The sequence below is a fragment of the Chiloscyllium plagiosum genome, unplaced genomic scaffold (assembly GCF_037043375.1).
Source record: "Chiloscyllium plagiosum isolate Xiang-an unplaced genomic scaffold, Cpla_swu_hap1 HiC_scaffold_18, whole genome shotgun sequence".
NCBI classification, from domain to species: Eukaryota; Metazoa; Chordata; class Chondrichthyes; order Orectolobiformes; family Hemiscylliidae; genus Chiloscyllium; species Chiloscyllium plagiosum.
This window is the reverse complement of record NW_028270156.1, coordinates 16,187,149-16,204,186: the sequence shown is the minus strand read 5'-3', so window position 1 is coordinate 16,204,186 and position 17,038 is coordinate 16,187,149. Positions and strand designations below refer to the sequence as shown.

Genomic DNA, 17,038 nt, shown 5'->3' with positions numbered 1-17,038 from the left:
TCCATCATCGATGTACAGGTATTGTAGTGTTTACCAATTACAAGATACACTGCATCAATTCACCAAAACTCCTTCAACAGCACTTTACAAAGGTGCGACCTTGGTATGCACAATGGACTTCAGTAGTTCAAGAAGGCAGCTTGCCACTACTTTCTCAAATGCAATTAGCATATGTTGACCTAGCCAACAATACTCATATCACATCAATGAATAAAACAAAACTATGCATTGCAAGATTGGACACTGGTCCCAAATCATGCTGTTTTGTTGAACATTATTTTTCCTTACTTTGCACAACATCATAAAGGACATAAATACCAATAAAATCAAAGGCCCACAGCATGACAAAACTATGAAATCCTTCAATACTGTCTGTTTGTACTGAACTCTAAAGGTCATCTGTGGCCATATCATTAAAAGCTTTTTACAGGATGCATATTTACATGGCATTCTTCATGACCTCAAAATTTTCCAAACCACACTTACAGATAATAAGTACTTCACTGGACCACCAGACTCGAATTTGTACTCATACCAACAGAATTTCTTTTCTCATGATTAAAAAGAAACTTCTAAAGATTCATGCTGTGAGATAAAATAAATAAAATTATACGCAGTTTAAGTTTGGGTTATTGATGTATGGGCTCTGTGTATTTGAAGTCAATTATTGATTTGTAATAATTCCTGTAGCCATAGTGAGTTCTTTTAAAAGAGTTTGAGAGAGCTACTTTGGCAGCACTAATGAGTTTTGTTTATCCCAGGATGTTTTATAATTTAGCAAAAATCTGTTTGAAATTTCTAAGCTTTATGTATTTTTCCAAGTTAAGGAAACACTCATAGCTTGGTGGAAGAGACTTTAAGTTTTAATTTTGGGCACTTCAGTGAAGTCCTTGGATGAAGATGTTCGTATAGAATAGTGTTCCTGAGAATAGGACAATAAACTAAAACTAGATTACCTCACAGTATGGAATTACTCATAGTCCCAAACCAGAAGGATTAGGTTAAATACCTGAAGAGGTTACTTGAAGTTGAATACGTTTAAGATCTGGTTTATGATAGCTTCAGCAAGGAATTATGAGTAATTCCAGTTTTGGAGTTAAAATCACAGTTAGCTTAATTCTATCAAGGTCTTCTTGAGTGAGATTACTGTACAAGTGGTGCTTTAAAGTACAACACAAGGGATTTTTTTTGGAATTTGTAAGGAGCATTTTGAGATTAATTTAATGTATGTTTAAAAATATTTTGATTTGTATTATAAGTAAATAGTTTGGTTTATTATACTTTTTCATCTTTTTTAGTTAGTAAATATCTATTTTAATGTTAGAACAAAATCAGTAACATCACACACTCCTGTTTCAGTGATAGACCACCTCACTAAAACAAAACAAAAGCAAAATATGATCTGTCAAGCAAGGTTTAAGTCTGAGATCTGACTTGTCTAGTAATAACATCGGATCATCAAAATGCACAAAATGGAACAAAAAATGGAGAATGGCGCAAAGGCTGTTGCTTATCCTTAGGGTATATTCATAAATCCTGCGATAATCAGATGCAATAGAAAGAGTTAATGGCATCTGGGATAACAGCAAATGATCAAATGTTCTAAGTAGGTACTTGTGACCTCCAGGCCTTGTGTCCTCCGGTTTACACAGGTCACTAGGCTCAATAATACAGACGCTCAACAGCTGTAAGCAGCTAAAAGGGTCCATTAATTATATTAGAAATTAGAGGTTATCAGCTCATTTCCTTTCAAAGGCATGTCCCTACTGAAAACTTGTTTGGTCAAGGACATTGTTTGCTTGATAAACAAAGCAGTAAACTGACATTTATCATCTAACTCACTGGGATCCCTGTATACTCACCCATGGAATTATGTAAACTGATGTCCTTTGTTTTATACATTTCCTCCTTAAATTCAAGTTACTTCAATAAACAAAATGCATGTTTGGCATTCCCACTAGAATTAGTTGCTTGCATCAAGATATTTATTAATGACTTTGAAAAAAGTTGAATCTCTTTTTGAGTCTACAAACTAGAAACCAAAAGAACACCCCCAGAAGAATTAATTAGTTTTATATATTGAACACTGGAAAACCACATCATCATTTTTGTATTAGCAACTTTAAGTAAAAATACTATATTATACAGTTTTGTGGATTTTTCAATTCTTGAGATTTGATTTTTAAAAAGCTTAAAAACTTACGAGGAAGATTTGAATATTGGAATTAGAGATAAAGTTTCTGCTTTTTGAAATAGGTTATATACTTATTTAATTCCTATCACTGCAAAAGAATGTAATGGCTACCTGCAAAGTTTGAAATATAAATAAAGCAGAAAGCTATGAGGCTTATTTTTCATGAAATGCTGAATTAGCTTATTTTCATTCAGTAATGCTTAGAATTGTTGTTGTTATACAGTATAGGTATGTGTGCGTCTAACAGCTTGGTCAAACTATTATGAATACATTGAGCTATAATCATTGTAAATGTTCGATTAGAGATGCAAATCAAGAAAACGAATATAGAAACTTCAATAGAGATTTTAGCACTCAGTATGTTCATCTTAACAATAGTTTAAGACTCAACAAATAATTTATTGTCCAAAATGGCATCACTCAACAATATTACCTTCTAAAATAATTATTTGCAATGTTTTCATTACGTGCTGTAGCTGTGGGATGTTTGAGGAGACCTGGAATATAAACTGATTCTGAAGCAAGGATATACCTGCCTTGGAGAAAGTGCAACAAAAGTTCCTCAGAATGATCCATAGGATTAGCCTATGAGGAAAGAATAAGGAGACTGGGCCGATATTCTCCAGTATTTTGAAGAATAAGAAGTGATCACATTGAAGAGTACAAATTCTTATGGGATTTGACAGAGCAAATGCAAGATTGATGCTTTCCCTGGCAAGGGCTGGCAAAGATCAGGGGACACAATCAGATGCAGGCCATTTAGAAGTAAGACGAGGAGAAATTTCTTCCCTGGGGGGGTGGTGAATCATTGAAATTCTCTACACCAGGTGGCTGTGAAAGCTCAGTCAGTCACTCAGTATATTCAAGATAGAGGTTGATAGATTTCTACATATTAAGTATATCAAGGAGTGTTGAGATGGTGGAAGAAAATTGGAGAGATAATTAAATGATAATAATGCTACTGGTTAATAATCCAAAGACCCAGGCTGATGCTGTGGGGACACAGGTTCAAATCTCAATACACAGCTGGTGGAATTTAAATTCAATTAGTAATGGTGACTACAAAACTACTATGACTGCCCTCAAAATCCCATCCAGTGCTCTGATGCCCTTTCAGGAAGGAAATCTGCCATACTGACCTGGTCTGGCCTAGATGTAATTCCAGATGTGATTGACTCTAAATTGCCTTGTGAAATGGCTAACAAGCTATTCAGTACCAGGACGATTAAGGAGCTCAGAGTCAAGAGTGTAGTGCTGGAAAAGCACAACAGGTCAGGCAGCATCTGAGAAGCAAGAGAATGGACGTTTCGGGCATAAGCCCTTCATCAGGAAGGGCTGATGCAGTGCTTTTCCAGCACTACACTCTCAACTCTGGCCTTGCCAGCAAACCATATGTGTCATTATAGAATGAATAAAAACAAAATGGTGTTAATGGAGAAAATGGCATACTTCTCCTATTTCTAATGCTGAAATTAGTGATAAGAAGTGTTACAGAATATAGCAAAACAAAACTTGTGAAACAGAAAGAACAGCATTAATCTAAGGTTAGGTGAAAGAAAATGGCAGGAGTGAATGGAATTTCAAAGGACATGTTCTGGACATGTTCGAAGATAGAATGCACTGCACACTCATTAAAGCAGTGGACTGTCTTCTGGAATATGAATCGCCATCTTGGTATAAGTTGCAAAAGTGCCAAATTTCTAAATGGGGTAAGTTGCAATGAACTGGGCCAAGATAATAGCATTGACAATGTTATTTTAGTCAGATTAATAGCATTGTTTGTGCTGGCAACAGAAGACTTTAATATAACTGCTTTAAGTAACTTGTCAACAACAGGTTTCAAAAGATTTTTTTTTGAATTGGCAAGGCTAGAGTCTTGACCAACTAATTTAAATGCAAATATAAGCAATATCTAGATACAGATTCAGCCTTCAGGGAAACCCCAGCATTTTATCCCACAGAATCGAGAGAAAACTCCTCCCACACACAAGACAGTGATATGGAGAAATGTCTCTTCCACACAATACCATGAGTCTTTGGAACTCTCTTCCTCCAAAGGCTATGGAAGAAGGAGAATCTTGGAATATTTTTAATGCAGGAGCAGATAAATTCTTGATTAGCAAGGAGGAATGAAAAGTTATTTGGAGTAGACAGGAACGTGGAATAATCAGTTCGGCCATATTCTTATTTAATGAGACAGCAACCTTGAGAGGTCAAGAGGTCAACTTCTGCTCTTAATTTGTATGATCATATGCACACACTACACCGTCATCCTGGTAAGACGACTTTTCCTTAGTGTCAGTAGGGGCTTGTTTAAAATTTCTAACTGTACATCACAACCCTGTGTGAAAACAATGATCTCAGATTATGTCTAAACAGAAGGATTGTACTTATTCATCTTCTGATGTCCACAGATTGGGCAATTCCATGATCAGAAAGGATTTGAGTAAAACAAGAAGCCCTTGTTGCCCAGTTACTGCCTTTGGCAACAGTCATTGGCTTGGCACAAATAGAAAAAGAGTCAAATCTGTATCAACTAACCACTAACTTCATTAGTTTAGTTAAAATAGACATACAATTCACACAATTTCATTAAGGAAAAATTAAAAACAGGCATGCAATCCATACACGACTAAATTCTATGCTCACGCTTACTAGGTTCCTCTGATGCTCCCTGAACAAAGAGTTTAAAGGCGAATACCCAAGAATAGGAGCTCACGCTGACCCGGTGATTCCCCAGGTACTTGATGTAATCTCTACACTGCCAAGTGTAGGTCCTCAACATTGGCGAAGGTTGATCTCCAGATTTTCACTGCTGCCACGCCCGAAATCCTTCATGTTTATCCTTTTTCCTTCTCTTCCCAAACTGTGGTGTCATATTTCTCCTTGGTTCTGGGTCATTTGAGGAGCCTGGGTCTTTCACTATAGACTCACCCCATATGTTAGTCATTCCTCCGAGCTGACTGGGTTCTAACTGGTTCCGGCCAGTACAAGACAGTGTCTGGGGCCTGGATAACCTGAGTTCACAAGCTGCTGTTTTTATGTTTCAGCAGCCCCTGGCCAACACTCTATAGCTTTAAAATGCAGTTTTCTTTAATCATGTGTAAAACCAGGTTATGACAACTATATTGACAATCTGTATTCAAATCCCAACAGCTCATCATGGCATGTCCCCATCATATCTCCACAACCTTCTCCATCAGTGTCATGGTGGCTCTGTGGTTAGCACTGTTGCCTCACAGCACCAGGGACCCTGGCTCAATTCCACCCTCGGGCACCTGTCTGTGTAGAGTTTGCACGTTCTCCCCGTGTCAGTGTAAGTTTCCTCAGGTGCTCTGGTTTCCTCCCACAGTCCAAAGATGTGCAGGTTAGATGAACCGGTCGTGCTAAGTTGCCCCATAGTATCCAGGGATGTGTAGGTTAAGGTATGGTAAATGCAGGTCTACGGGTATGGGGGTGGGTCTGGATGGGATTCTCTTCAGAAGATCAGGTCAAACACAATAGGCTGAACAGCCTGCTTCTGCACTGTAGGGAATCTATTGATCTGTATCACCTGGAACATTTTGTTCTACTAACTCCAGCCTTTTATGAATCCACCTCCTGCTTCAAAAATGCCCTTGAAACCTCACCTTTCCAAAACAAACCTTTGGTCAGCCCTCATTCTTTCCTGCCTGGTTCAGTATCCGTTTTGCACATGCATGACTTAATTTATGCGTGCCAAAGGCAACACACAACCAAACACTTTTGTTCTCTTTTTTCCTTTCAAGGGAAATCAGTCACAAAATGTAAATGATAGAGCAAAGTTGAAAAGGATAGATTCATTAAAGTAAAGAAAGAAATGCTGAGTGGGCCAATGTGGTTTGAAGGGGTATTTCCCTCTTACTCCAGCCGAAGGCTTCAGTAATGAGTTTCTAAAAGTGGACAAGCTTAAGCAATGGTGAAAATGGAAGAGGCTTCAAGAACAGGATTGAGCGCCGAGATCACAGTGAAAGGATTTAAAAATGAGGACTTTAAATTCAACGCATTCCTCTTCTCAGTTTCCCTCTCCCCTTCAAGCCGAACACTGTGCAAGTTTTTAGTCACTTAGAACATCTCCTTTCATTCATTCATTCATTCAATGTTTGTCTGTCGTGCTTCTATGAGCCATTGAAACTAGCTGTGGAAAGTAAATGCAAATTATTTCATTAGGTGGTTAGCTAATCAGGCTGTGAAGACAACTATCTTGTAGTGATTCCACATAAGGCAAGGTAAAGCTGCCACTATTCCAGAGCATTGCGTTCTCGTGAGACAGACATAACTGGTGAAGAGTTAAACCCGAGGGCAACCATGTCTCAGTCAAGGTTGAAAAGATGGGAACTGCATTGTGACTTCAGCCTGTATGGGAATTGAACACATGCTGCTAGCGTCATTCTGCAACGCAAACAAACCATCCAGCCAACTGAGCCCCACGTAAGCAGCAGCTGATAACACTTGTAATCACGCCTTGTGGATCAAGGTTAATCTCTTGGCAAGGATTTGGAAAAAGAACAGTGACCAGGAAACCTTAAAGCAACATGGAGTTAATACTGTCAACATTGAAGAGAAATTGGCAGAAAACATTGTAGACAGAAAGGGATGAGACAGAAAAATCTAGAATTTTCGAACTGTTGTTTGGAGAGTTACCAAGTCAAATGCTCACATCTCTATTTGTTTGTACTATTTTAAGTATTGTATAAAATAAACTGAAATATAGTTGAAAATGAATATTAAAATAATATTACATCAGTGTCACTGGTTTCAATTTGCACAAGAACAGGTTTAGTTTAAATTACTGTGAAATTAATGGGCTAAGAAGAATTCTTTAAAACTACAAAGATGTAAATGCCACTGCTAAACATATGGTACCCATCACACATCAAACTGTTGACACGGAATACAGACATTATATCAAAACATTCTATCCAACAATAAAAACTTACACTTTATATCGTGAACTTAATGTCATAAAATACATCCCATGGCACTTCACAGGAGCATTAATAAACAAAATTTGACACTGGGCCATATAAAAATATATTAGGGAGATGGTCAAAAGCTGAGTCAAAGAAGTAGGTAAGTAGGCTTTGAAAAGTAAGGCGGAAACAGAGGTGGAGAGAGAGGGGGATTTAGCAAAGGAATTCCGAAGCTTAGGGTCTTGGCAGCTGAACAGTGGAGTGATTAAAACGAGGGCCTGTTCAAGATCCCAGATTAAAAGTGCGCATATACGTCAGAGGGTTGTACAGCTGCAGGAGATTACATAGATAGTGAAGGGTGAGACAGCAGACCAATTTGAAAACACGAAAGAGAACTGTATCATCATTGCATTGCCTAACCAGGAGTTAATGCAGCTCGGTGGGTGCAAGGGTGATGGGTACATGAGAACTGGCACAAGTCAGGACACAGACAACAAGGGCTTTGGATGACTTTAAATTTACTGAGGGTAGAATGTGGGAGGCTGGCCTAGACTGTGTTAGAACAGACAAGTCCAGAAGTGCCAAAGTATAAATTAGAGTTGCAGCAGCAAGCTAAGACAGGGATAATGTTGTGTGATGTTACGGAGGTGGAGATAGCTGGTCTTAGTGATGACACAGATATGTTTCAGAAACACCTTGGGGATAAACATACCCCAGAGTTGTGAGAAGACTGGTTCTACCAGGAAGAGGGAAGAACGAGATGTGCTAAGCAAATCCTTGCGGCTAGGATTGAAGACAATGATACCGGGTACAGTAAAAGTGTACCAGGAGCAACTGACTTGGAATCTTTATATAGTATAAAATACATCAACAGTTATCCAAGAAAGTCACTATAAAGCATGCATGAGATTCAATTTAATTTTAAAGTGATGAAACAAGCTGAAGAAAACATATTTGTTATTTAATTCACTTAAGGAGGTGCTGGGGAAGCTGAAATGTCTGAAGGTGAATAAACCACCTGGACCAGCTAGACTACTCTCCAGTGATCTGAGGACATTGTAGAAGCATTAGTGGTGATCTTTCAGAAATTACTGGAGTCAGGAAGGGTCCCAGAGCACTGGAAAATGATGAATGGAACATGCTGCTTGAGAAGGGAGGGATGCAGCAGATGGGACATCATAGGCAGGTTAGCCTGACATTGGTTGTTGGGAGGATTTTTACTGTCCATTTTTAGGGATAAGATTGCAGAATACTTTGAAGCGCAAGGTAAAATAGAAATGAGTCAGCACGGCTTTGTCAAGGGGACAAATCTGTTAGAATCTTTGAGGAGGTCATGTGCAAGTTAGGTAAAAGAGAGCCAGTGGACATGTTCAACTTGGATTTCCAGAAGGCCTTTGACAAGGTGCCACACAGGAAGCTGCCAAATTATTTAACAGCCCATGGTGTTAGGGCAAGGTACTGCTATAGATAAAGGATTGGCTGTCTGAAGACAGGGAATGGGGATAAAGGGGTCATTTTCAAGGTGGTAACTGGTGAATAGTGGAGTTCCACGGGAGTCAGTGTTGGGACCACAATTATTCATGATATATATTAACAATCTGGACAAAGGAACTGAGGGCACTGTTGCTAAATTTGCAAAGGACATGAAGATAGATGAAAGGACAGGTAGTGTTGAAGAGGTGGGAAGGCAGCAGAAGGACTTAGACATGCTCAGCAAGTGGACAAAGAAGTGGCAGATGGAATACCATGTGGGAAAGTGTAAGGTTATACTCTTTTTAAGGAAAAAAAAGAGGCGCAGACTGAATGGAAAGCCTGGGTAACCTGAAGTACAAAGGGTCTTAGCTGAGGATTCTCTTACAGTTAACATGCAGGTTCAGTTGACATTAGAAAAACAAATGATAGCATTAATTTCAAGAGGGCAAGGAATCAAGAGCAGGGATATATTGTTGAGGCTACATAAGGATCTGGTCAGACTGCATTTGGAATATTGCGAGCAGTTTTGGGCCCCAGGTCTAAGAAAGAACATGCTGGCCTTGAAGGGGATCCCGAGGAGGCTCTCAAGAATGATCCCGGGAATGAAGAGCTTGTCACTTAAGGAGCGGCTAGGGACTCTGGGTCTGTACTCGATAGAGTTCAGAACGATGAGGGGGATATCCCATTACAGAATACTGACAGACTTGGATACAGTGGATGCAGAAAAGATGTTTCCACCAGTTGGAGAGACTAGGACCCGAAGACACATCCTCAGAGTGAAGAGCTTATCCTTTCGTACTGAGATGAGGAGGAATTTCTTCTGATGCTGTCAGATGGTGGTGAATCTGTGAATGCACTGTCACAGACGGTTGTGAAGGCCAATCAGTGAACGTATTTAAGACAAAGACAGATAGGTTCTTGATTCTTAGGGGATCAAAGGTTATTGGTAGAAGGCAGGAATGGGGTTGAGAAACAGATCAGCTATGATTGAATGGCAGAGCAGGGTCATTGGTCTGAATGGCCTTCTTCTGCTCCTATATTTTATTTACCATAATTGAAATTTAAAAAGTGATTCATTTTTAATAACTGCAGTTCCCGTTAATATCACTTAGAAGTATTCCTGTACTTACTATTCAGCGAGGAATCTGGCAATCCCAGACTTACTGAAGTCCTCCTTATATTCCAGCAATTGACTCACTGCATCTTCAATGTAAGTCAAAACATGTGTCTGGCCTGAAAGAGAAGAGAATTATAGCAAACAAATTAAACATTCTCTTCATAATCACTGCCATGGCCAAATTTTCAAAACAATTTTTGTTCCTGTTTGACAGAAAGAACTACCCCAAGAGGATTCCACTTTGCTTCTTATTCGGCTTCTCTTTGGGTTTGTGCAGGTTAAATATGTACAGGTAGACGGACCAACATTAAACTCGAGAATGGATTTGTGTGGCTGCTATGAGCTGACAAGACAACAATACAACAAGAACAGCTACAAACACTTATCAAACACCAGAACTAATGAAAATAATCTAGCCACATGTTATTTTCTCCTGTAAATTATAGAATCCCTACAGCGTGGAAGCAGGTCATTTGGCCTATAAAATCCACACCTACCCTTCAAGCATCATTCCACCCAGACCCAGTCCCCTACTCTAATCCTGCAACTCTGCATTTCCCATGACTAATCTACCGAGCCTGCACATTCCTATTTGCAATAGTAACAGTATCTGTAAGATGACAGTCATCCTTCAATTCAATGCTGGGTCAGATGTATTTAGAGCTGAAAATGTGTTGCTGGAAAAGCACAGCAGGTCAGGCAGCATCCAAGGAACAGGAGAATCGACGTATAGGGCATAAGCCCTTCTTCAGGCTTATGCCCGAAACGTCGATTCTCCTGTTCCTTGGATGCTGCCTGACCTGCTGCGCTTTTCCAGCAACACATTTTCAGCTCTGATCTCCAGCATCTGCAGTCCTCACTTTCTCCTCAGATGAATTTAGGTCTTATATAAATTGTTCCTTTAAAGCTTTCTTGAATTTTCTGTTTTTCCCAATATATAGAGAAGACAGAGGGACATGAGAGAGAGAGAGAGAGAGAGAGTTTTGGGGGAGGGGGTGGAGGAGAGAGAGAGAGAGAGTTTTGGGGGAGGGGGTGGAGGGGAGAGAGAGAGAGAGAAAATGTGTGAGAGAGTGTAAGCAAGAGAGAGAAAGAGAGAGAGAGATGTTTTCTGTTTGCAGGTTCTGGATGATTTTCACTCTCTGCTACTTTTGGCACTTATAGTATTTTTTTTACACACTGCAGCTCAAACAAACATACAGCTGTTGCCAGGCAGAATTTCCATAATTCACAAGATTTTCAGCACCTTTGGTCTCAAATTCACACTCTTATTGCTTCCAAAAAGCAACATTTTACTGCACAGCTCAACAATATGTAACACTACCTCCAAGCTGCCAAAAAAAAACTTTCCTGGTTTTCCAGTTATGGCAGTTGTAGCAACTTCCATTTAAGTCTATAGTCCCAAAAATGAAAATATTTCATCACTTGCAATGGTCATTAGCTGGTACTTGTGTAGGACAAAGCTGACTTGCCACTTCCCAGCCTAGGCCTGAATGTTGTGCAGGTTTTGCATTCACAGACCTAGTCAGTGAATATCTAGTCAGTTGTGAATGGAACTAAATTCTGAGCGACCATCAGCAAAACATTCCCTCTTCTCGCTCTGTGATGGAGGGAAGATTATTGATGACAGCTGAAGACAGTTGGATCTGGGACACAATCCTGAGGAACTCCTGCAACAATAATCTGAGGCTAAATCAACTGGGTTCCAAAAATAACAATCATTTTCTTTGGGCTATGGTTCCAGCCCATGGAGAGTATCCCTGATTCCCAGTGAGTTAAATTTTATTGGAGCTCATTGATTCTAACTCAGTCAAAGTCTTGATGTTCTGTGCAGTGACTCTCGCTTCATCTTCAGGATTCAACTTTTTCATCAATCTGTGGAGTAAGTTGTAATAAGATCTGGGGATGAGTGATCCTGGGAACTCAGAGTTGTGAGCTTTTAGCATTTAGTAAATGCTCAACGTGCCGTATGCCATAATTTTGCTGATGATTGGGAATAGAATGGGGCCCCAAAAATGGGAATAGATGTTCTCAGGGAAATGCACGACAGCAATGTGGAGGTTGTTTAGGAAGCTCTTGCTGATAGTGCTGGACAGGTTTGTCCCACTGAGGCAAGGAAGGGATAGTAGGTTAAAAGAACCTTGGGTGACAAGGGATGTGGAACATCTCGTCAAGAGGAAGAAGGAAGCTTACTTAAGGTTGAGGAGGCAAGGATCAAATAGGGCTTTAGAGGGTTACAAGGTAGCCAGGAAGGAACTGAAGAATGGACTTAGGAGAGCGAGAAGGGGGCATGAAAAAGCTTTAGCAGATAGGATTAAGGAAAACTCTAAAACCTTCTACACAAGAGGATGACCAGGGTGAGGGTAGGGTCAATTAGGGATAGTCAAGGGAACTTGTACCTGGAGCCAGAGGAAGTAGGGGAGGTACTTAATGAATACTTTGCTTCAGTATTCGCTACTGACAGTGACCTTGACCTTTCTAAGGACAGCGTGAAACAAACTGATACTCTCAAACAGGTTGATGTTAGGAAGGAGGATGTGCTGAAAAGTTTGAAAAACATAAGGATAGAAAAATCCCCTGGGCCAGAAGCAATATGCACAAGGTTACTGCAGGAAGTGAGGGAAGGGATTGCTGCACCTTTGGCAATGATCTTTGCATCTCATTGTCCACTGGAGTAGTGCCTGATGATTGGAGGGTGGCAAATGCTATTCCCTTCTTCAAGAAAGGGAATAGGGATAATCCTAGAAATTACAGACTAGTCAGTCTTATGTCAGCAGTGGGAAAGTATTGGAGAGGATTCCGAGAGACAGAATTTAGGATTACTTGGAAAACCACAGTTCGATTAGAGATAGTCAGCATGTCTTTGAGAGGGGCACGTCATGCCCCTCAAACCTTATTGAATTCTTTGCGGATGTGACAAAACACCTTGATGAAGATAGAGCAGTGTATGTGGTGTACATAAATCTTAGCAAAGTGTTTGATAAGATTCCCCATGGTAGGCTCATTCAGGAAGTAAGGAGGCAAGGGACATAGGGAAATCTTAGCTAGTCCATAGAAGACAGAGGGTGGTGGTAGATGGAAGGCATTCAGCCTGGAGCTCAGTGACCAGTGATCCTCTAGGAGAAAGTGAGGTCTGCAGATGCTGGAGATCAAAGTTGAAACTACCTCGTGCTCCCACGAGGAGGTTGAACAGTTCTACCTCGTGCTCCCACGAGGAGGTTGAACAGTTCTACCTCGTGCTCCCACGAGGAGGTTGAACAGTTCATCCACTACACTAACACCTTCCACCCCAACCTCAAATTCACCTGGACAGTCTCGGACTCCTCCCTCCCCTTCCTAGACCTTTCTGTTTCTATCTCAGGCGACCGAATCAACACGGACATCTACTACAAACCAACCGACTCCCACAGCTATCTGGACTACACCTCCTCCCATCCTGCCCCCTGTAAAAACGCCATCCCATTCTCCCAATTCCTTCGTCTCTGCCGCATCTGCTCCCAGGAGGACCAGTTCAAAATACGTACAACACAGATGGCCTCCTTCTTCAAGGACCGCAATTTCCCCCCCGACGTGGTCGACGGTGCCCTCCACCGCATCTCCTCCACTTCCCGCTCCTCCGCCCTTGAGCCCCGCCCCTCCAACCGCCACCAGGACAGAACCCCACTGGTCCTCACCTACCACCCCACCAATCTCCATGTACAGCGCATCATCCGCCGTCACTTCCGCCACCTCCAAACAGACCCCAGCACCCAGGATATATTTCCCTCCCCTCCCCTATCAGCTTTCCGTAGAGACCACTCCCTCCGCGACTCCCTTGTCAGATCCACACCCCTCACCGACCCAACCTCCACTCCCGGCACCTTCCCTTGCAACCGCAGGAGGTGCAACACTTGCGCCCACACCTCCCCCCTCACTTCTCTCCAAGGCCCCAAAGGAAACTTCCATATCCGCCACAGATTCACCTGCACCTCCACCCACATCATCTACTACATCCGCTGCAGCCGGTGTGGCCTCCTCTATATTGGGGAGACAGGCCGCCTACTTGCGGAGCGATTCAGAGAGCACCTCTGGGCCACCCGGACGAACCAACCCAACCAACCTGTAGCACAGCATTTCAACTCCCCCTCCCACTCCACCGAGGATATGCAGGTCATTGGACTCATCCACCGCCAAACCACAACAACCCGACGGTCGGAGGAGGAGCGTCTTATCTTCCGACTGGGAACCCTCCAACCGCAGGGGATGAACTTGGACTTCACCAGTTTCTTCATCCCCCCTCCCCCCACCTTGTCTCAGCCGGATCCCTCCAGCCCGGCACCGCCTTCCTGACCTGCAGTCTTCTTCTTGACCTCTCCGCCTCCATCCTACTCCGACCTATCACCCTCACCTTGACCTCTTTCCACCTATCACATTTCCAACGCCCCTCCTCCAAGTCCCTCCTCCCTACCTTTTATCTTCTCCTGCTGAACACTCTCTGCTCATTCCTGAAGAAGGGCCTGTGCCTGAAACGTCGAATCTCCTGTTCCCTGGATGCTGCCTGACCTGCTGTGCTGTTCCAGCAATAAAGTTTCAACCAGTGATCCTCTGCAGAGATTGGTTCTGGGACCTCTGTTCTTTGTGATTTTTATAAATGACTTGGATCAAGAAGTGGAAGGGTGGGTTAGTAAGTTTGCCGATGACACAAAGGTTGGTGGAGCTGTGAATAGTGTGGACCTAGTGTTGTAGGTTGCAATGGGACATTGACAGATGCAGAACTGGGCTGATAAGTGGCAGATGGAGTTCAACCTGGAAAAGTGTGAAGTCATTTACTTTGGAAGGTCGAATTTGAATACAAAATACAAGGTTAAAGGCAGGAGCCTTGGCAATGTGGAGGAACGGAGGGATCTTGGATTCCGTGTCCATGGATCCCTCAAAGTTGATAGGGTTGTTCAGAAGGCTTATGGTGTGTTGGCTTTCATTAGCAGGGGAATTAAGTTTAAGAGCCACGAGGTTATACTGCAGCTCTACAGAGCCTTAGTTAGACCACACTTGGAATATTGTGTTCCGTTCTGGTCGCGTCATTATAGGAAGGATATGGAAGCTTTAGACAGGGTGCAAAGGAGATTTACCAGAATGCTGCCTGGTTGAGGGAGCCAGGACTTTTCTCATTGGACCAATGGAGGATGAGAGGTGACTTGATAGAGGAGTACAAGATGTAGAAAGGCATAGATAGAGTGGAGAGACAGAGACTATTTCGCATGGTGGAAATGTCTATCATGAGGAGGCATAATTTTAATGTAATTGGAGGAAGGTTAAGGGGAGATATCAGAGGTAGATGCTCTGCACAGAGTGGTGGGTGCATGGAATGCACTGCCACCAGTGATAGCGGAGTCATATACATTAGGGACATTTAAGCAACTCTTGAATAGGCACATGGAAGATAGTACAATGAAGGGTATCTAGGCTAGTCTGATCTTAGAGAAGAATACAATGTGGCACAACATCGAGGGCCAAAGGGCCTGTACTGTGCTGTACTGTTCTATGTTTGACTGATGGAGCAGTAATTGACGAGATTATCCTTTTGTGGACAAAATGTATGTGGGCAATGCTCCCCTTTGTTGAATGGATGCCAGCATTGGAATCTGAAAAGCAACATCATGGCGATGGGGTTCTAGTCTGACAGCATAATATCTGCACTACAGTGGGATGTTATTGAAACTAACAGCTTTTCTTCTATCCTGGGTGCACTTCTTTCTATCCTATGCAGTGAATGGCATTGGCTGAAGACTGGCATCTATGATACTGAGTAACCACAGAAGGTGGCCAAGATGCAACATCCACTTGAAATTTCTGGCTAAAGGCTGTTGCAAATGCTTCCATTTCATCCTTGTCCAAGCTCATCATTTCCAGTCCACACCTCCCCTCTATATTTGATTATAAGAATAGAGTCATTGCTCATTAGTTGTTTGATTGGCTAACACTTTCCATGATTGGATGTGGTGAGACATTGTGGCTTCAAACCAATCCTTTGGTCTGGGATCACTTAACTTTATTTACAGAAGGTAGTTTCCACTGTTTAGAAACAGTCCTGTATTGCAGCTTCATCAAGTTGATACATCATTTTTCAGTCTGCCTGGTTAGAATTTGTCTCTACAAGGACTGTGCAGACTTCACACTTACATACTGTAGGGGATAAATGCACATAGTTTGATGTTGATAAGATCCAGTTAGTTTTCCCTTATGTTGACTCTCAGGCTGGTCTATAGCTATGTCTAAGTTGCCAATTGGGTCATTACTGCTGATGGATGCTTTGGATGATTGACATAGAATGTACTCTGTGTTGGACATTTCAGAGTACATTCTATTGTTAGCATTGCTTCCAAGTGATGTTCAATATGGAACAGCACAGATTCATCAACTGAGGGAGTCAGTTGATTTCAGTCAGAACTTTGGGATGATATGAAGGAGCCTAGGATTTTGGGTGAAGGCCATGGCTAGTAGGCTATTGCTTGACAGGTCTATGGGGCAGCTCTCCCAATTTTATACCCAGCAAGTTGTTACAATCTACAATGCACCACCACAAAGGGCAGTGGAAGCAGACTCAACAGTAACATGCAAAAGAGATTTGATGAAATGCTTGAATAGAACAAAAAAAAACTAAGAACTATATGGAGAGAGTAGAGGAATGTGATTATTTAGTTAGCTTGACAAATGACTCAGCAAACGCACAATGAGTTGAAAGGGAACTATGATGCAGTACAGGAAATGTCCCTACCTTTGGGTCAAATAGTCTGGATTTAAGCTTCTGGAGATAAGTCACAACCTGTCTGAACAGACTGATGTCAAAAAATACAATGAGCTGAATGTCCTTTGCCTATGACACAATTCTGGGTTCAAGCTAATCATGAGACAGATGACTCGTCGTAAAATCTAAATGTTGCTGTCTCTTACTTTAAATTGTATATGAGCTTTAAGCAGAGGATATTGAAATTAACTATTTGTTTATGAGTTAAATGTTAAGGAAACACATCTATAAATCTAACACAGGATTATTGAATCTAAAAATAAGTTGCTAAATCCAGTTTATAAAAAAAATTGTGCAACTAAATTTATGAGCCATACATACTAACTATTTTATGTGAAGGTTTATTTTCTTCATGATTGCTTGCAGCTGCTTTTTGATTTTAATTAGATTTATACACCATATATTCTCATTGCCAATTGTTGATTTGGGGGATCGTGATCACAGTTAGCTATTATAGGCAATTAGCAATTTGTATGTAATTTTCTGATTGGTGATTGAGTTGTTAAGAAGCAATAGTTCAGATATATTAGTTAGATCAACAA

At 41.4% G+C, this 17,038-nt stretch overlaps 1 protein-coding gene across 4 annotated transcripts in view; it reads right to left on the bottom strand.

Annotated features, from left to right (window-relative positions):
* The window catches only part of cstpp1 (centriolar satellite-associated tubulin polyglutamylase complex regulator 1), a 368,165-nt gene that overhangs the window by 281,563 nt on the left and 69,564 nt on the right, over positions 1–17,038 (bottom strand). For all 4 annotated transcript variants that reach the window (XM_043705470.2, XM_087996319.1, XM_043705472.2 and 1 more), the window contains one exon: positions 9,729–9,831. In XM_043705470.2, the coding sequence (XP_043561405.2) occupies positions 9,729–9,831 (103 nt within the window). The remainder of the gene's footprint in view (positions 1–9,728; positions 9,832–17,038) is intronic.